Source organism: Mesoplodon mirus (assembly GCF_964341445.2).
Source record: "Mesoplodon mirus genome assembly, chromosome: 16".
Taxonomy (NCBI): domain Eukaryota; kingdom Metazoa; phylum Chordata; class Mammalia; order Artiodactyla; family Ziphiidae; genus Mesoplodon; species Mesoplodon mirus.
The window spans coordinates 24,541,001-24,562,649 of NC_138992.1; the positions used below are offsets into that span (position 1 = coordinate 24,541,001).

At 33.3% G+C, this 21,649-nt stretch overlaps 1 protein-coding gene across 3 annotated transcripts in view; it reads left to right on the forward strand.

Annotated features, from left to right (window-relative positions):
- CSMD3 (CUB and Sushi multiple domains 3) overlaps nucleotides 1-21,649 on the forward strand; it is a gene marked incomplete at both ends in the record, with an annotated part of 1,109,686 nt that overhangs the window by 378,157 nt on the left and 709,880 nt on the right. For all 3 annotated transcript variants that reach the window (XM_082600704.1, XM_082600705.1, XM_082600706.1), the window contains one exon: nucleotides 3,098-3,210. In XM_082600704.1, the coding sequence (XP_082456830.1) occupies nucleotides 3,098-3,210 (113 nt within the window). The remainder of the gene's footprint in view (nucleotides 1-3,097; nucleotides 3,211-21,649) is intronic.

The window sequence follows — 21,649 nt, forward strand, 5'->3', positions numbered from 1 at the left end:
TTTATATCATTAATTTACAGTGTTCATTCAGATTTATTAATTACACAAAAGCCATGTCTTAAATTCTTTTTGGGTACAAATAACTGTTGTAGGATACAGATTTATGACATTTATCATTATGATTATTTTCATTGATTTAATTCTCCTAAAATCCAGTATAGTAATTTGTGACATATAATCATGAGTATGGCTATTTCGAGTGTAAAATAGAGAAGGTAATATACCAATTGAAACCTCATTTCTAGACATTCTTACAGGTTACTCTTTTTTTTTTTTTTGGTACATCATCTGCCGCCTTCTGAAATTATCTCACTCATTTGTTTATGTTACCTTCTTTATTTGTAAGACCACAGATCTTGTATGTGTTGTTTACAATTATATTTACAACCCTTAGCATCAATATTTGTCATGTAGTAAGTGTTCAATAAATAATTGTTGAGTATACTTAATCTTTTCAGTACCAAGGGGTGATTCTCACTGGCTTTATACTAGAATGAATCCATATTGCCTGCCTTCAAATGACCACAGTAATGTCATATAGGATTAACAGTGATTTATATTTATGAAATATCTCCTTTAGTATTTAAGAAAGTAATTATCTCAATTAGTTTAATGGAATCTTTCTAGTTGGCACATATTCTTAGTCCTCCATTTCTCATACCTCCTGATAACATGTGAAATGTGTTGCAGATATATGTAACTTCATTTACTAGATTGCTCTATATGCCACAAAGTCATACTGTGTAAATCATGTTTAAATAGTGAGCAATACTAAGTTACCACAGTCAGGAAAGTCCGTGTGATTCCCTTATAACCAGTGAAGCTATGTTCATTCTCTGGTGGCAAATGAGTCTTTGGTGCACTTGCTTTCTATTTCTAGTTCAGTGTCTTGGCTTATCTGCACTTATGCTTCATGAGAATAAGCACTGAGGCTGTCAGGAATATCCTCTTAGTTCCACCTCTGTTGAATTGCCATTTTTGCTCCACCTCATGTACATTGTGTTTCTAGCTGCTGCTGCTGTAACATCTTCAGTTCAATCTTTCTCAATTCCTGAAGGTGAACTCAGATTAAAAACTATAGTTCCATAGTAGCTATTACTTGCTTTTACTACACTCTCTTACTGAAATTATCTTTGATGTTCCTGAGAAAGATGGAAAGTTTATCCTTTTCATTGTCTGTTTCATCTTCTTTCCTCTCACACTTTTCGTGATGTCCTTGTTGAATTGCTTCTCATCTGTTGGATTTTTTAAGGACCATTCTCCAAACCCTGTTCTTTAGTCTTTTACAACCATTCATGTATTATACTCTCATTACATTTAGAAATGTGTGCAGCCTGTCAGAAATAATTTAAATTTTTCCTAATGGATGTTTATGCTCATTGAATCGGGGAATTGAAGAGAATCAAATTGTAAATCAAAATCTGGCATGAAACATGCTACTGTACTGAAAATATAATTGTACCAAATCCAAGTTTTGTTTTCTTTTTTTCATTGAATTGCTGTCTGAACCAAACCTACCAACAAGCAAACAAAAGTAAAGATAACCTGGATACTGCATTTTCTGAAAGTAATGAAGTAAATTTTTAAAACTTGAGTTTTAAAATTATGCAGGTATGTTATATGTCTGTCTTTACTCAATTCAGATATGAAAAAAACAGCCGGCTTGACTAGTAAACAGTCACCCCTATGAAAAGAGGAAATAAGGCATTGATGGGGAAAAATTAAAGAAAATTCATTACAAAGCTGGTGGAGAAATGAGAACTATATGGGATAGAACCCAACTTGTTCATGTTAGAATCCCAAAAAATTGGATTACACAGTAATGTTGCCAAGTGCATTCTATTCATTCATGGGCACAATGATAAAATAAATGTGAATTCATATTTTTATGCTATAGCAGGTGGTCATCCACTAAAAGTGATGGCTAGCTCCCAAATATCCTAGGAAAAGTGAGTTTTAGGAAATAAAGGGGGAGGATGTAGGATAAAGGGTTTTTGCATCACTGTGTCTACACCTGCTGATTACATGTGCAGGGATGGATATTCCAATCTCCCCTACCTGTCCCCTAGAATGAATGACTGCCAAGCACTGAGAGAAGAAATCACCTCCCCCAACACACACACACACACACACACACACACACACACCAACTGTCTAGTTTGCCTTCCTATGAAGAAAAGTGTAAGCTTTGAAGAATGGGAAAGATATGTCATATACTGGTTATTAGGAAACCTTATTCTAAAACTCTCTTTCATGATGTAGTAGTCTTTTGAGAGTATTTTACCTTGGCTTTACAACACACACCTAGTATTTAAATGGTTAGGTATATAGGGGTGGTATTCCTTTGTTGAATTAAATCAGCAAAACGACTTTGCTGGAAATGTTCAAAACATTATAGAGCAAGAGAGTTATTTTGTCTATTAATTATGACCAGTATCTGGGGCATAGTTTAAAAATTTTGCTTTAAGGAGATTATGTAGTGTTACCTTCGTGACTAGATATGGGGTGACTATATATCCAAAATACAGTCTGTTTTCTGTCTATCAGTTGGAGCAGACCTCCATTGCCTTATAGAAGTATGCATTATAATGAGAGCTAATCATTAAATTTACAATATTGTGAAATTACATTAAAATAGTGCTTGTTATATGAATTGAAATTGTAAAATCTTACATTGAATGTGAAATGCTGAAAATATCTTAAATGGAAAAAAGTATATCAACTGCTTTAAAGTCTTTCTGTTTTGTAACTATATTGATACATACATGGGTTATGCTGTGACCAGCACTGTCAGCTCAGCAGCTATTATGTTTATTATTGTCTATTCAATAAATTTTGGAGAATCAAAATTATATGCAGTTTACAGTTGATTTTACTAATATATGCAACCTGATTGGAATAGCTTATTTTGGAATTACACTATTCTATGATTGACTTTTCTATGCATAAAATAACTATTTCACTTGTGCTTAAAAAGTTAGCAAGGCAAAGTCATGAATATTGTATACAAGTAGACATTTTTGGGGGTCCCAATTCAGTGAAAATGTTTACTACTTAAAAGCTTTTTAAATTTTTTTTGTTGTCTTCCATAATTCAGGTTATCTGGAATGAATATACCACCACCAATTATCAGCAACAAAAACTGGCTCAGACTGCATTTTGTTACAGACAGCAATCACCGATATCGTGGATTTAGTGCTCCATATCAAGGTATATTTAATGAATACCTCTACCTCTTTTTATGTGTAAAATGATTTTGGTATACACAACTGCATTTTATGATAGAGGCAAAATATCTTTAGCATTAACACATGGTAATTTGAATAAACAAAAATGGTCATTTTCTTGCTGAGGCAATATTGTGATCATAACTAAATTACAGTATAAAAGTTAGTTGAGTTTTCTAGTACACTGTCCAGAATAAAGAATATTGTTAACCTCTAAAAGGTCATGTGTAACAGGTGTAATATTTACCTTTAATAAAGTGCTTCAGTAGTAGAACATACTACCTAAACATGTACCACAAAACACTGCAGAAAACTGCAGTTGTAAATAGGCTCTTCATCAGTTGAAATCCATTTCCATATACAATGTTTTTGCAAATGTTACTTTCATTAACTTTGTTAGGATTATTATCTACAGGTATAAGTTTTGAATAAGTGAGATAGTATTTGATATATTAACTTGAAAAAAACTCTGTTTAGAATTTGGTTATTATGAAAATGGAGTATTAATAAAAATGTAGCTTCTACAATGTTTAGTAATATTATGTGGGTTTGGTGCACTTATTCTCAGACTACTTGTGTTAATAATTCATTTCATTCTTAGCAGTGTATCAGCTACTGTTCAGAGAATAGTGAATATTGCCACAGTTAAATATTTTCATTTATCTGTTTTTTTTAGTGCTTTACTTTTTAATAATCTTCAGCTGAAGCACTTTGTAAATTGAATACGATAACTTTAGGCAGCTTATAGTTAATACCTAAAGTAGTATTAGACTACGTATTGTTTTCTGGAATACAAATTTCAAAAATTTATACTTTGGAGGCCAGTAACCTTTCTACAGATGCCCTATCAATACGTTTCTCACAGTAATAGCAACAGATTAATGTGATTGTATTTGTAATATTGTATTGGGTATCACTGTAATAAAAATTGCTAAGATTGTAACTTAAAAGTAATGATTTTAGACAAAGTCCATTGTAGAAAAAAACTATAATTTCTATTTGTAAAGTAGTTAATTCGAAAGGAAACATGAATGCAAATTTGCTTTTAAAGCTATGCATTGTATTAACATCTCTCATGATAGAATATATTGTCTATCATCATAAAACATTATATTTTAAAAAAAATTAAATGTTTATAGAAAAACTTATTTTCCTTTATTTTATTAAAAATAACTGGGCATAGTAACTCGAATCTTATCAGTTTCAACCAGTGTCACTTTTAAATTTGCAATCATATTTTACTGAGTTCCCATTTAAAATTCTAAAATTTTTGTGTAGTTCAGAAATAAGAGGACTTTTTATTGAAAATAATTAGCTGTTGTAGAGCCTCTTTATCTCTGGGTTCACCCCTTTCCTTGTGGAGTTTTCCACTCAAATAACTTTATGGCTCTGATTCCCTCTTCAATGAATTAAGGCAGATGGCATGGCAGAAATTCAAAAGACTATCATCTTTGACTCATGTGGTGATCCTTTCTGTTTGATTCATGGAATCTTTCAGTAAGGCGTCTTCTACTCTTTATCTGAATAGAAATAAAGTAGCAGTTATTTTATATTTAAATATACAGCTGGGAGAGAAAAAAAACAAACAAACATAGATCTCTTATCTTAAAAAATAAAATGGTATTTCGTTTGTTTTATGCAGTATAGTTTCATGAAACTGATATCTTTAGATGGGTTGTTTTGCATTATAAGACAGTAGTACAAAGCTGCTAGTAGATTTGTGTGCTTAATTATCATTTTCAGTATTCTACTGACTAATCTTAAATTGACTTTTATAATATTTTCAAGTTTCAGTTTGATTTTCCTGCATTGCCTGTCTGGTTTTAGCACTGAAGAATAACATATCAATGAATTTACTGTAGTAAAATAGAAGGGAAGTGTTTTATGGGGTATGAATTATTTCTATTTTCAGCAGGAAAAGGAGCTCAAAAGAGGGTAATTTTGGGTGTAATCTGTATCTTCACACTGTAGAGGGAATAAAGTGGCCTGAGAAAGTGTAAGCTATAATTTTATAATAAAATCAAGGAAAAGTTTTAATATATAAAAACACACCTTTGCATTGTATCCTTTTAAAACTTGCCTGATTCAGGCTTGATTTTTCTAATTGCATTATCTCCAAATAATATTTTACCTAAACGTAAGCTCAGTTGGAGAAACAGTTCTTGAAACTACAAGCAAATAAATTTTGATTAACGAAAACTCTACTAGGCTAACTTAAATAGCTATAAAATTTATAATTCTGACATGCTGAATACATGCCCTGGCATGAACTGATAATCCTGCTTTTTAGATTGTTCCATGCTACCATATCATTTCAGTGGTGTCTAAATTATAACTAATTCAAGATAGAAAATTTTGTGGAATATACTATTCAAAAGTCACAACCAAGTCTCCATGTAGCACAGCTTCCTAATAACTCAAATACTTATTGATTACTCAGTAATTATTATTGATTTATCTAGTCTTTTGAGTTCATTTAATGTTCTAAGTTTCCAAAGATTGATGACTTTCCCCATAGAATTTTTGCTTAATCTGTATTCTTTATAAAATACCGTGAAAATTAACTGAAAACTCCAAAGGATTCCTAAATACCATTAGCTATTTTTTATAGCTTGTCCCTTAATTGATCCCGTAATTGATGGAGTAGGCACATAGACACAGCAACATGCTTTCCCCCATAGGACCTCCTTTCAGTTGTGTTATAGGCTGGCTTCTTTATTATTTTAGATATAATTTAAATCGGGTTAAGTAGAGGTTGAGGATAACACATTAACAAATATAATATGTTCTGACTCAAAAGTACTGAGAAAAATCATGATTTAAATGAAATGACTTTGAAACAGAATATGTTTTCCCTCCCCCAGGTCCCACATTGAAAATATTCACATGTATCTAAAATAAATAAAGTGGCTCCTGCACCCGCCAAGTTTATTTATACTGGAAATCTCTTCTTTTAAAACTCTATTCTTATCTCTTCTATGCTTTAAAATTTTTCCTTTATAAATTTTCAATTCTCCCCCAAAGAAAATCACTTCAATGTCATTTTACTATATTAGCCTTTGCTTTTAACTAAGATTCCTACATTCAAGTTCCATTAAGTCTCTTCTGATGAGAACTTGAATAGTGCTACTTCACATATAAATAGTATAACTTTTCATTAATTTTGGTATTTGGAAGTTCTCTATTTATTGAAATCCCTATATTATTGTCACTTGATATTTATTATAAACCTAAAATCTATTATTTTCCATCTACTTGAATAATTGATCAAGTTTTCTTAATTTCTAAATTGGAAGGAGATTTTCAGATGACAACTGTCCAATAGAGAAAAATTTACCTTTAGATGGTATTTATTTAAAAGTATTATTTTTATTCATAAAGATCAGTTATTCAAGTGTGAAAATTATTACGTTTTTCATTTTAAGTTATTCAGCATATACTTTTTTAATGTGCAAAGATACTACAGCTGTAGATATTTATAAAATTGTTTTTGGCATATAAGTTTAGGAATTACAGCATTTAATCGATTCCAAATATCTAAATATATGAATATTCCTATAGTATAGATTAAGCCTTCTAAATCCTTATAGATTTTATAACATTTTGATTTTTCTCTTGCATAATTTTGTTGATATGATTCTTATGCAGGTTAACATTTTAGAGACAGTTTCAATTTAACAAAGGTATGTCAATAGTAATACAGTGTATTTTCAATTTATGTAGAAAAATATTTCATATAGGGTCTAAAAGAGATTATCATTTTGGGGTCAGCTGTGCCTCTTTTTGGTAAGAAAAACACTTAATGGACAAAACTTTCAAATCGTATTGAAAATTCACTGCCATAAACCCCAGTTACACAGAGGCCCTTGCTTGACATTTTAGATGCACATAATTTAAGTGGGAAATAACTTCAGACTAGTTACTCTGTTTTTTACAGTTGGAAATGTTTTGACATAAACATGTGTGCACTGTTACTGAAGAAAAATAAATAAGATTATCAGGGATGCAATGTAATATAGTGGGAAAGAATAGGATTTGGGGGTCAGAAGATGAGCGTTGAACTGCGAAGTTACTAACTGCTGTCTAAGTTGTCTTGAGCCTTGGTTTCCCAAAGAATAAAAATAGTCACAGTGGCTAGACATGTTATTGTTGTGCAAATCAAAAGGCATTAAGATTTCTTATAGTAAAATTCAGACATGAATTAAAAGATAAAGCAATAAAGATGCTGTTATATGAAAGAGACAATAAACCATATGGAACGAGTGAGAAACACCCTGTCTAACAATGAGGTACAAATAGTTAAAAAATTATGACCAAACATAAAATTTAAATACAGGAATCACAATTAAAAGGAAAATGTTAGATTTTGTATTTCTCCCGGTCACAAATGAGGGTGTCCATATTTCTCCAGGAAAAAAGCACTTATCCTTAGAACCGAAATTTAAAATAGGATTTTTGTTAAAACTGTAACTGAGAAACAGTTTCCTCTGTATAACAGAATTTTAAAATCATAAATAAAATCCAAGTTAAAAAATAGAGCACAGCATCAAAGCAGTCTGTTTAATTACATTTTTTTTCTAATTTTGTTTAGATACCAGTTTTTCTTATTGTACCTTCATATTTACATTGTTTAAAAAAAGGGAGGGAATCATATTTCACTATCTAATCATGAAATCTCTCTAATTTTATAACTATCAATGTGAGTCATGTTTATGATTTCACAGTTGTAGGTGGGAATGTGATATAATAAGAGAATATCAAACCTTTTGGTTTGGACAGTTTAGGTATAGTTTACTTTCATGGGAATGTAGCGCATGTCCCAATAGGCTATTTCTGATAAAAAAAAACAGTGGACACAGCTTTGTCAGCACCATTTAAGAAATATTCAGTGAATATATGCATATATATAATAGAAGGTATTTTTATTTTTTAATTAATTAATTAATTAATTTGGCTGCGTTGGGTCTTCGTTGATGCGCACGGGCTTTCTCTAGTTGCAGTGAGCGGGATCTACTCTTCGTTGTGGCATGCAGTCTTCTCATTGCAGTGGCTTCTCTTGTTGTGGAGCACAGGCTCTAGGCACGTGGGCTCAGTAGTTGTGGCACACGGGCTCTAGAGCGCAGGCTCAGTTGTTGTGGCGCACGGGCTTAGTTGCTCTGCGGCATGTGGGATCTTCCCGGACCAGGCCTTGAACCTGTGTCCCCTGCATTGTCAGGAGGATTCTTAACCACTGTGCCACCAGGGAAGTCCCTATTATTTAAATTTTAATTGAATACATTCTGGGGGAAAATTCATAAGCTAAATTTGAATCCTTATCTCAAAATCTCCTTTTCATACATGGACAAACTGCAGTATTTTAAGCTTATAAAGTAAGCTAGTTATTTTCATTTACTGAGTTTTAAGAGGATAGGAAGTTGAGTTCTATTGGCCTGTAGTGTTTGAAAATAATTCCTAATCTTGTACTTTATTTCCTTTTGATTTTAATAACAATATAACCTTTTTATCTTCAAGTATCCTTTAATGCTAAATAATTACTTTACCCTGAAATACTTAAACATTATTGTGGGATTTAAAAAAAATAACTTCTTTTACTTCTGTCTTTATAAATCTATCTGGTCTATGAGATTCATCAACTTAACTAGTATAACGTCTACACAACCGATAGAGATAATTAAAAGAAGATATTTAGTAATCAAAATGGTCTAAGAGTAACCATTGGTCTGTCTAAAACAACCATTAAAAACTCCCTGATAGTTTTAGTTTTTTAAGGAACCTCCATACCGTTCTCCATAGTGGCTGTATCAATTTACATTCCCACCAACTGTGCAAGAGGGTTCCCTTTTCTCCACACCCTCTCCAGCATTTATTGTTTGTAGATTTTTTGATGATGGCCATTCTGACCGGTGTGAAGTGATAAACTCTGTCATACAGAGTGAAGTAAGTCAGAAAGAGAAAAACAAATACCATATGCTAACACATATATATGGAATCTAAAAAAATATGGCTCTGATGGACCTAGGGACAGGGCAGGAGTAAAGATGCAGATGTAGAGAATAGACTTGAGGACATGGGGAGGGGGAAGGATAAGCTGGGACGAAGTGAGAGAATAGCATGGACATATATACACTACCAAATGTAAAATAGATAGCTAGTGGGAAGCAGCCACATAGCACAGGGAGATCAGCTCAGTGCTTTGTGACCACCTAGAGAGGTGGGATAGGGAGGGTGGGAGGGAGACACAAGAGGGAGGAGATATGGGGATATATGTATATGTATAGCCGGTTCACTTTGTTATACAGCAGAAACTAACACAACATTGTAAAGCAATTATACTCCAATAAAGATGTTAAAAAAAATGAATAAATAAATAGAGTAGCTACCAGGAAAAAAAAAAAAAAAAAAAAAAACCTCCTTGATAGCATTTTCTTGTGTGATGTAAATGTATATTTCATAGTTGTGCCAATATAAAATTTAAGGCCTTTTATCATATTAGTTGATAATGATGTTAGAATTAAATTCTTCCATAGCTAACTATATTTATATTTTCATTCCAGTCCTTCAAATTTATTTTCCAGTCTTATGTATCTCCCAGCCCAAAATTCTGTTCGTAAATTGTGGGTGTGTTTAACAGTAACTGGGTAGTTATCATTTCATTTCAAATGAAAGTTGAAATATGTCAAGAAATAGTCACATAAAATAACATATTAAATAATGATTGAGATTCTATTATGAAAATGTCATTATTTTCTAAGGAATTGAATCAGTCTCCATAACCGTGATACTTTAGGGACTCTGACTCATAGTCAAAAAGGAAAATATTACAGATTACTTAAAAAAAAGGTCTATAGTGCTTACATTTGCTAAGTATTCTTTCTTAATGTGTGTAATTTATATATATAAACCCATTATTGCTATATCTTAAAAAGTGAAAGGCAAATTATGTTAACCTTATTTTAAAATCTCATGGAATTTGTGAAAGTCAAGAAATATCTTAGTTAAATAAATGTGATTTAGATTACTTTCTTCAGATACAGCAACTACTATTAATAGGAGATATTTGATCAAATATCCAGTTTTAATATAGATAATTTAAAACATCTAGTAGGTTTAAAATGTAGTACTTGATGAATATAAAACTGAAAAAAAATATTTTTGTTTATTATTTTAATTTGGATTACACATACCTACTGGTGATGGAATACACTTAAAATTTGACAGTTTCTTCTGGGATAAAAGTCTCTTTTGTGTTAACCTAGCTTCCTTGGAGCAAACGTTCAAACTTTTAGGGCTTAGGTCACCTCCTTCCTTTTTAAAGAAAGCTTCTAGTTATAAGTGATATTCTATGAGGCCTAATAGTAATGGGGTGAAACCTACTAGTTATATGTAAACCCTTGTTCTCATTCATGAATATTAGCTGGTTTCAGTGGAGACACCATTTCTTGGTACCTGAGAATCCTGTAGACATCACTGCTGGTGTCCACAAGGCAACTTATAGTTTGCAGTTTTAGCATGGTCAGTGGTGCACCTTTCTGACTTGACTCCATGATACTTTTTGCTGGGTCTTCCATTCACTCTTTAGCTAGAACTCTTTAAGCCACATATTCTACAATAAATTTTATTTTTCTCTTACCATGATAGCCCCATGGCAGGTTCCTGGCTCTCTGTTAACTCACTCATATGTGTCTGCCACCCAAAACCCATCCTTCAACAAAATGTAAAACTACCAACTGGGACATATATTATTCTTAATGCTCTACTGAATGTGGGTATGTATTTAAGGGGCTTACATTTTTCCGTAAATGAATGCTGTAAGACTTCAGAATTAATTCCGTTAGCAAATGGGGCTTAACAAATCTATATAAAAGTTTGTACTATCCCTCACTAACCTAAATCCTCCATGAGGGTTTTTATATGAAGGTGCAGCTTAGACTTCTCATTACTATCACATGGTGGGAGAACTTTTCTCTTGTCGTGTCCTGAGTTTTCATTAATCATGGCTTTTTGTAAATCTCTATTAACTTAGTCTTCCAGGCTTGCCTTCTGATCTGAAAAAGGAACTGTTTGAAATTTATATTCCATAATCTCTCTCAATGTAGCATGACTCTCAAGATTAATATCTGGGTTGGACTTTAAAAAATGTAATTTTCAGTCAAGGTTGTACAAGAACTCTCCCAAATTAGAGGAATCCAAGATAATCAAAGAATAAGGGAAGTCCACAGAATCAAGATTAATAGTAACAAGAAAAATGTTTAAGATGTTCAAAACATCCTGCCTTTTATTAAGTGAGAAACTGATATCCTCAAGGAAATATACATATTATGTCTCCTACGTAAGCCTGAAATATATTCTGTATTGATTTAGTAATGTTCAACATTATTGAACATTTACAGCTGCAATTATATTTTTAAATACATTGTCTACAATATTTACTGTCTTCATTATCCCAACTAACTTTGGGTTAGCACTTTCCTTTCAGTTAATGTGATTTCTATCCAATACTTTAAATTACTATAATGTAATGAATTAATGAATAATACTTTTTTAGTCTCTAATTGCATGAATCTCTTGTATTTCCAAGTATACAAAAAATTAACAAAGTATTACAAAAAATTGCCATTGTTTTAATAGTTTTTTCTTCTTTTGACATTCTTTTATGGTAGTACCTCATGGTGATTCAATACTATTCCATTTAGCATTCATTTGTATATGAATATATATGATAGGGTTTTACTCACAATAAGGAGTCTTAAGTGTTCACATTTACTGTCTCTAGTGAGGGCAGTTTTGTTACATCACCTAAAGAATAGCACATAACTGGGCTTCCCTGGTGGCGCAGTGGTTGAGAGTCCGCCTGCCGATGCAGGGGACACAGGTTCGTGCCCTGGTCTGGGAAGATCCCACGTGCCGCGGAGTGGCTGTGCCCATGAGCCATGGCCGCTGAGCCTGCGCATCCGGAGCCTCTGCGTCCAGAGCCTGTGCTCCGCAACGGGAGAGGCCACAACAGTGAGAGGCCCGCGTACCACAAAAAAAAAAAAAAAAAAAAAAAAAAAACCAACTCAAAAAACATTATACTATTGATCTAACAAGGAAACAACCATTTTGCATTGTTATATGCTCTCTTCCCACAAAAAAAATACAAGTACTGTTTAGAGTTTCTATAACTAACATGAGCCTCCAGACTTTGCAGTCATGTACTTCTGTCAAACCTCCAAGCAAATACTTATTTTTCTAGCTTATCAGTATAACAGAAAGCCAGTAAACTCTTTTCTGAATCAGATGTTTAAATAGGAAATGACAATAAAAACTATGATTAGAAAAGTAGGGAGAGGTAGAAATTCCCAGGAATATATTTTCCTTCACACAAGTATTGTTCTGGAAAGAGCACTAGACTGGAAGTTGGTAAATCTGGGTACAGACCCATCTCTGTGAACTTGAATGTATTCCTTAACATCTCAGGATCCTGAAGCCATTAGGTAATGGAACAATAAACATCTTTCTAGTTCTAAAATTTCTGGCTTAATTTACTGTTCCCAATGCCAGTAACTCATAAAAGTTGCTACAATTATAGCTTAGCTCCACAGTGTTATGTATACATACACACACACACACATATATACATATATATATATATATATATATATATATATATATATATAATTTTACATTTTCTTGTAGCCACATAAAAAAGTAAAACAGGTGAAGTTAATTTTAATTATTTTTAACTAATATGTCCAAAATGTTAACATTTCAACATTTAATCAACATAAAAATGATAATTGAAAAACAGAATGCAAAATATGTCATTAAGTCTCTGAAATCTAAATGCATATTTTACACTCACAGCACAACTCATACTGATTGTTAAGTTTTCATTGGGAAGAGTTGATTTTTTTATAGACCAGAAGAAATATTTACTTATACTTAAAATAATAAATACTTTGTTAGCCATTATGATTTACTTAGGCTTCAATATAATTCTTATTGTCTGAATTAAATATTCAGATAAACACATTTTAATGTTACATTAGTGTATGCTTCCAATACTTTGCCTACAATACTGTATCTTACACAATGCAGCAGTTAATATGTAGTCTACCTATACAATAAAGTTGCATTTAATGGATAAAATATTTTGTGATGTGTATTTCTAAATGTAAATTAAAACTAATTACAATGAAATACAAGTGAAAATTCAGTTCTTCAGTCTCACTAGCTACATTTCAAATGCTCAAAAGCCGCAGGTGGCTAGTGGCTGCCATATTGGACTGTACAGCCTCCACAGTCTTCTTTTGGCAGCTGTTAGTGTTCTGCAGTTATAAAAAATATAGGAAATCTGTTCAAAAATCACAGTAAATACAATGAGAGAACATGATATAGTGTCATTTTTATCATTTTCCCTCAACTTTTTGTTGTTATTATCCACCAAGATCTGCCTTATCTCTGAACTTTAGAGTCCATAATTAAGTTTTACAATTATGATTTCTCTCCCCACCATATGAACTTTTAAGTAAATCTATAAAATAAAAGCATTTAACAAAATTCCATCTTTCCCTATTTAGTACTTTTAGAAGCATTAATTTATTTGAAAACCAGTTTCTTTTTCCCTTTTTTCTATCTTTTCTTTCTTTCTTTTTTTTTTTTTTTGGTGCCCTTTAACGTATGTTCACTCTGTCGGACGTGTAGCACAGATTTGTCTTTTCCTACCACAAAGATATTGAGAAGATTAACCTCATATTTAAGAAACAGAATGAATAGTTCTGATTCAATATGTTCTGATTCTCTACCATGGGCCTGATTTCATACATTCTGTTTGTTTCATTTTCCTTGTAAATATATTCATTGTTTCAGAAAGTGTGGTAACTGTATACAAAAAGCAAAGTGTCACAAATGCATGTTAAGTTTTAAGAAGAGCCTCAAATTTCTTCTAGTTTTCACGGACAAAAGCTAATATATATGGACAGAAGCTAATAAATAATTTCAGTTTTATAGAAGAAAGACACCCTCAACATACATCTCCTCCAGGATGAAAACCTAGTTAGGTCCCGTTGTCGCATTAAACCAGTGAAATAAATAGGTCGCTAGAGCTGCTGTAACAAGTTACCACAGACTAATTGGCTTAAACAACAGAAATGTATTTTCCACCATTCTAGAGGCTGTAAACCCAAGATTGAGGTGTCAGTAGGTTTGATTTCTTCTGAGGCCATTCTCTTGGCTTGCAGATGGTCACCTCTTGCTATGTCCTCACATGGCCTTTCGTCTGTGCACACCCATGCCTTGTGTCTGTTTCTGTATATCCAGATTTCCTCTTCTTATAAGAATATCAGTCATATTGGATTAAGGCCCACCCTAAAGAACTCATTTTAACTTAACCACCTCTTTAAATAACTTATCTCTAAATACAGCAACATTTTGAGGCACTGGGGTTTAGGACTTCAACACATGAATTTTAAAGGAATATAATTTCGCCCATAAAACTAGAAACACAGTTTCAATTCTATAATTAGAAAACCAAGCCCCAGATATCACTCAAAACAGTAAGTGTGATTGAATGCCAAATTTTTTCCCCCTGTTTCCCATCCCAGGCTTGCTAGCTAGGTATCTGTGTAAAGAAAGGGAAATGTTGAGATTGGCTATTCTGGTCTCTCCACCTTGCATTTTCCTTCTTCCAGACTCCTTCCTTGCTGCTGTTATAGGTTTTTCTGAGATCAAGCAGAGGTAGACTGGAGAAGAGGTAAAGGGACTGGCCTGGACCTAAGTCCTAGGCAGGCTACAGCCTCTCTCATCCTAATATTCAGGCTGACTCTGTCATGGGCAGTCTTGGGGCCTTTTCAGTGATTTCAGGGGGCCTCTCTCTTCTGAAATTCCTTATCCCTGAGGGATTCATCAGTATTCTAAAGGGATACCTCCCCAACTTGGTCCCCAGCCATTGGATACCCTCAGTCTTCTTGTGTTAAGGTATTTTTTACCCCTCATGTGGCCTAATTGGACAGGTCCCCAGATGATGCCATTTTGAATCTCTGTAATCCTTGGTGAAACAGGAAACAAATTCTTGCTCTGAGAAACACAAAAATATCAGGCTTATCTGAACACAGAAGCTTTCTCTTCTCTTTTACCCTCTAAGATTTCCTCAACAGATGTCAGTTTTAGCTTATTACTGTGTGAATTTGACTTTAGCTTTCTCAGACATGAACAGACACGTCTTTTTTGTGTGCCAACTGCATGAAGCAAATTTCGTAACTGAGTGATCCCACTGAAGCCCAACTCACTAGACCAGCACTAGAAGGTACAGAAAGGCTCTATTCTAAATGTGCTCTCTTAAAGGAAACAATTTCACCAATTTCTTTCTCTCCTGTCTCCCTTTTACATCCTTGCTGGGTCTGAAGAGTACATGAGTCACAAAACAGATAATCCTGCAGTTCCTTTGAAAATGATTCATATAAGAAGCTAAATCTATCACACATTCACTTAAATATCTTAATATCTACTAAATCAATGCATTCCTTGAAGCTGAATCAGGAAGAGCCCCATTCTAACCTCCTAGTACACACTCCACACACACATACACATACATATATATGGAAATGTTTACACACTTGCTGAAATCAACCTATGACCTTGTCAGACTATTTAATAGCCAATGGAAACTATATTTATCTTTTTCAATACTTTGTATTATTGATCTAAAGCAAATAGACTGCCAGATATTTCTCCAGCAAAGATGGGTTTATTTGAGATCAGCAGAGAATTGCAATTAGGGTTAGGGGTCTGCAGTCTTGGAGAACCATATGCAAGTCCCTACATGGCAAGGGAAGACCTCTTTTATAGGGGGGAAAAGAAGTTGGAGGAGATACAGTAAACAAAGTATCCATCCATGGCTTTTCATTGGCTGAATCCTTGCCAGGAAAGAAGAGGAATCTTTCTTCTTCCTGCTGGGCTCTTCTATCTTTGCAGGGCATGAGAGTGCCCTCTTCTTATCTCCCAACTGTTTCATTTTTAAAATTTTTTTAACTTTTTAAATTTTTGGCCACACCGCCGGCTTGTGAGATTTTAGTTCCCCAATCAGGGATCGAACCCGGGCCCTCAGCAGTGAAGAAACGGAGTCCTATCCACTGGACCACTGGGAAATTCCCCCAACCACTTTAAATGAAGTTTCTGTTTATTAATTTTTTTTACAGTATACTATTTTTACATATGATTTGCATCTTCTTTTAGTTGTAAAAATTATCTCTCCCAATAATCTATTTCTCACACTGCAATTGAACTCCTATGATTTATGTAGCTCATAAAATAAACATGAAAAGCCAACAAGGAATAGATAATGCAAAATCAGCCAGTAGTTGGGAACTTCTGGAGTCTAGGATGAATCTGAGGTAAATAGAAAGCTACGCACATAAAATTTATTTGTTTGTTTGGCACTGGTATTAAGCTGAAGATCTAAAGTTATGTATTGGAATCCCAGTTATGTCACTGTGTAATGGTATATTATACAGCATATAATGTTCGTTAACTGTAGACAATTTGCTGAATATGTTTGAGTCTTAATTTGCTCATAAAGAAGCTGAAGGAGGTGGATTGTATAATCATCATTCTCTTTTTTGGCTAAGTTTTAAAAAATCTTGAATGATTTCATTTCTCTTTTAAATGGTAACTCTTAGTGAATTATTTGCAGATGACAAAACATTTGAGGGCATGTTTATATTTTAGATTTTTTTTTACAAAATTTGTGTATATGGTTATGAGAATAAATGTTAAGAGGGGCTGTTTTGCAGCTCTGACTCTAAAAAACAATTAATCAAATGAACTTGATTTCTATATGGTCTTAATTTAAGTTACATAGTCCATGTTTTATGAATATGTCAGTATATAGCATATATCTGTCCTGACATGATTATATTCATTTATACATTTATTTTTAATAAGTCCCAGGGCATCTAAACCATGGTTATGTAGCCATAGTTATTTGTTGACTGTGTGACATGGCAGTTGAAGACCAGACTGAGGAAACTGATGACTTGTCTTTTTTTTTTCCTGGTTCACAGTGACTCAGTAGTACTTGCTGAGGGGTTTATTTTGCCATCTCTTTCTCTCAATCTCTGTTGATTGATAGATAGATAGTCACTGGATGCAAGTTAAATTACTCATCCATGGAAGTTTAAGCAGGGCACCAAATTTATCTAACATTATCAAAATGTTTGACATTTTTTTAAATTAAATTACTTAAATCTTTAAGAAATTATTCACTAAATGTTGCCAACCATGAATAAATACTTTAATAAGCAAATTAAAAATGTGGCCTCTGATTCGTTTACTTCCTTTCCCTAAAATTCTGCATAAGAATTTCCAAAATAATTAAAGTTCCTTCTTGGTACACAGATTTTAATTTTTAACTTTCTCCATTGAGTTATAGTATTGATTCCACAGCTATTAAATTACCTTGCAAAAAAGACACTAACTAAATCTAGTGCTAAATATTCTGAAATGGAATGATCTTTCCACAACTACTGACTAGAGGTAAAGGAAATGAGGTCAAGGTCCTTTTTTATGACAATGTTATTTTGAAAATAAAAGACCCAATATTGGGCTTCCCTGGTGGCGCAGTGGTTGGGAGTCCGCCTGCCGATGCAGGGAACGCAGGTTCGTGCCCCGGTCTGGGAGGGTCCCCCATGCCGCGGAGCGGCTGGGCCCGTGAGCCATGGCCGCTGGGCCTGCACGTCCGGAGCCTGTGCTCCGCAATGGGGAGAGGCCACAACAGTGAGAGGCCCGCGTACCGCAAAAAAAAAAAAAGACCCAATATTTTAAGTCTTCCTGTATATTAACATTGTTCAGTAGCTCTTCTATTTTCTCTCATGTTTTCTCTTTGGATGTTGAATGCTTTTTAGTATACCTTTGTATATAGATGACCCTGTGATACTCTTTATTTTCCTGTGAGAATTCTTTCTATATAATTTCTGCTACATTTCTTTGCTTCTTTTGCTACAGGACTTACTTAATAGCTCTGCATAATGCATTCCCGTTTAATTAAATGATAAGTAGGGCTGTAGGCCAAAATCAATCTGAATCTGAATGGGACCAATTTGTTTCATACCCTACAAGAGAATTTCATTCTTTAGTGTTTTGTTGGTACTTAGAGACTAACACATTTTAAAGTTGTACAAGTTCTATTATTTTAATTTAATAAAAAACTTTACAAAAATGCCTGTACCTGAGGGCCTCTTTAATCAAGATTATGTCAACAAAACCAAAAAGAAAAAAAAAGTGATATCCCTTCCAAAATAAATTATATTGTTACAGTGTATTTCTGTTATTAGTCTTTACTGCTTTTGCAGGGGAATAGAGTGGGGATAGCTTAAATGTATCAGTAGGAAAATAAATGTTTCATATCTTTGGAGGCCAGTGTCTTCAAAGAAGTGATAGAGATATGTTGTCAAGTCTGTACACACACACACACACACACACACACACACACAAGGATTTGATTGATACATTGTTGAAATATGCAGTTTCTTATATGATGTAATTTGAAGATGATAGGAACACTGGTTTCTATAGCATAGTGGTAAATAGTATTTCTGGAATCAGAATGTCTGGAGTTAAATCTTGGTTTTTCCATTTGTTCCAAAAATATGCTTTTTCTTCATTTTCTCTTCTAAAAATATCTCACTAAATAATTTAGATTCCTGAATTTGTTCTTTCCTCCCCTTACCTCAAAACCTCTGTTCTATATTCTGTTTTTTTCAGAGCCTATTTTGGTTTTTATTAAACCATAAACTATTAATGATATTATAATTATTATAGTAGTTTTTTTCCATTTCTGTATAACATTAACATTATCCGTGTTTTAGGTTAGGTAACTGATGAAAACACTTAATAAAAATACTGCAGAAAAAAATACTAACAAGGAAAGTGTTTGCTAGAATACCATATGCTACTCTGATTTTATAAGGTGTGAAACATTAAAAAAATTGGTAACTTCAGCACAAGTTAATTTCTATATTATGTTATTAAATATGAGTACGTTCTAAATTCCCACTATCTCTCACACTTACCATGATTTATAACCTCATGTAATTATTTAGACATTTTTTACAAACTGGAAGTCTATATAAAGATTGAAGTCAATTGTGGTAGATGTCAGAGGAATAATGACATGTTCCCTAGTAAGACAAGTTAACAGGAAAATCCATATCTCTTTATAATAAATGTCAGGAAACATGAGAAGGATGTGTAGCATGTGATAAAAGGTATAACCTAGTCAAATTAAATCTTTTTTTCAGACCTTTAGCGCAACCTGATTAATGAGCTGATTGAGTCTTCCTTTAACTCTGTAAGTTCTGACCTCCAGCTTTCTCATCAACACAGCCAAGTTAAATTCAATACGATAGTTGAGTAATATAGACATTTAGATCCAAGTGATTATTTCAATTTTCTTTTCATTAAAGCTGATTGCCTCATTAAAAAAGGTTCATAGCTCTGATTACACATTTGGTTCTCCATGAGTGAGCATTTTTTTAACAGAGACAGTTAAGAAAACTATAGTTTAACACAAGTGAAAAAAATAATACATGTATCAGAAAAAAATATGAAAGAATTTAAATATAATTTGTGAGTCGTGAAATTTTTATGATAAATGGTTCTAACAGCAAACTCTAGAAAAAGGAGGTCTAGGTTCAAATCCTGTTTTTACCCTTTAGCTGCTATAGGACCCTCATAAACTTAGTCTCTTCAACTGTAAAATAGAGATGTTAATACAGTGTATCTCAAAAGAGTTGTCCTTTTGAATGAAATTGTATACAAGGAAATTAACACATTTCCTCACATACTAAGAATTTTAAGTCAGCTCGTAGTATTAATATTATAAATTTCTTCCCAGTAGAATATACTTAAATGGGCCACTTGAGATATTTTGTCTCATGTTATTTGTAGGTTCCTCTCTCAGTAAGTTCCTTAAGAGACACATTAAATTCACTCCCACAGAGTCTCAACTGTGACCTGCCCATGGCAGTCACTTATCCATCCATTCATTCATTTATTCAACAAACATTTATTGAGGATGTTCTATGTACTTTGCTAGGGGACAGGATGATGAAAGAGAGGTGCAAAATCCTTGCCTTCATGACTGTTGTAATATAGTTGAGGAAACAGTTAAATAAAATTATATATATGTTAAACAGAGCAAAAAAAAAAAGAATAAGGAAAGAAAGGAATTGTAAATGCAAACGTCTGTTATAAATGAAAAAAATGGAGGGGGCTGGAATAGAGAATAAGATAGGGAATGTAGGACCTAGGTCAAGTAGATACCCAGGGAACATAGCTCCCTGATGATGTAATGAAAAAGCAAGAAGCTTAGTATGAGAAGAGTGGAGTGGGGCAGTCCCAGAGCAGTGGGACTGAGGAGAACAGGCCAGTCAGAATAAACAAAGGCCCTGTGGAAGAAAAATCTTAACATGTTTGAAGGATCTAAAAAAATACCCATGTGCTGAAACATAGCAGAATTAAGAATTAAATGTATATATGTCCATACCACTCTCTCACTTTGTCACAGCTTACATATATACACTACCAAATGTAAAATAGATAGCTAGTGGGAAGCAGCTGCATAGCACAGGGAGATCAGCTCGGTGCTTTGTGACCACCTAGAGGGGTGGGATAGGGAGGGTGGGAGGGAGGGAGATGCAAGAGGGAAGAGATATGGGAACATATGTATATCTATAACTGATTCACTTTGTTATAAAGCAGAAACTAACACACCATTGTAAAGCAATTATACTCCAATAAAATGTTAAACAAACAAACAAAAAACAAAACAAAAAACAGTTACCATGAACTGCACCACTCATCTGGGTGGACCAACTGAGATAAGTTATGAAACGGTTTTCCAATGTGGAAAATTCTCTTCCCACTGCAGAAATGATTACAATAAAATGTTACTCACTGGTAAAAAAAAAAAAAAAAAAGAATTAAGTGACCTGAGGTAATGCTGTAGAATCATGTCCTCAGGCAATGATAAAATATATAGAAGAATTTTAAGCAAGAGAGAGTTGGCAATATGATTTAACTCTGAGGTTTTTTCCACATATGTGTGGAAAATATACTATATAGGGGCAAAAATGAAAGTGGGAAAACGGGTTGTTGAGAGAAAACTGCCCGAATTAGGATAAGGAGGTAAAAATGAAGGCAGATTTGATATAAATTTGAGTCGACATGGACAGGACTTACTGATTAATTGGATGTTGATACGAGGGAAAAGAAGAAATTATGAATGATTTCTAAAATGTCCTTAGTAAGACATAAAAGACTCTAAGGAGAAAGTTTTTTATAGTGAATAGAAAGAAAAAGCACTCTTTGAGGCCTTTTATATTTTAGTTCATCAAATATATTTTGTGTATATTTGTGTCATCACAGAAAAGATCGTATTGGTATGT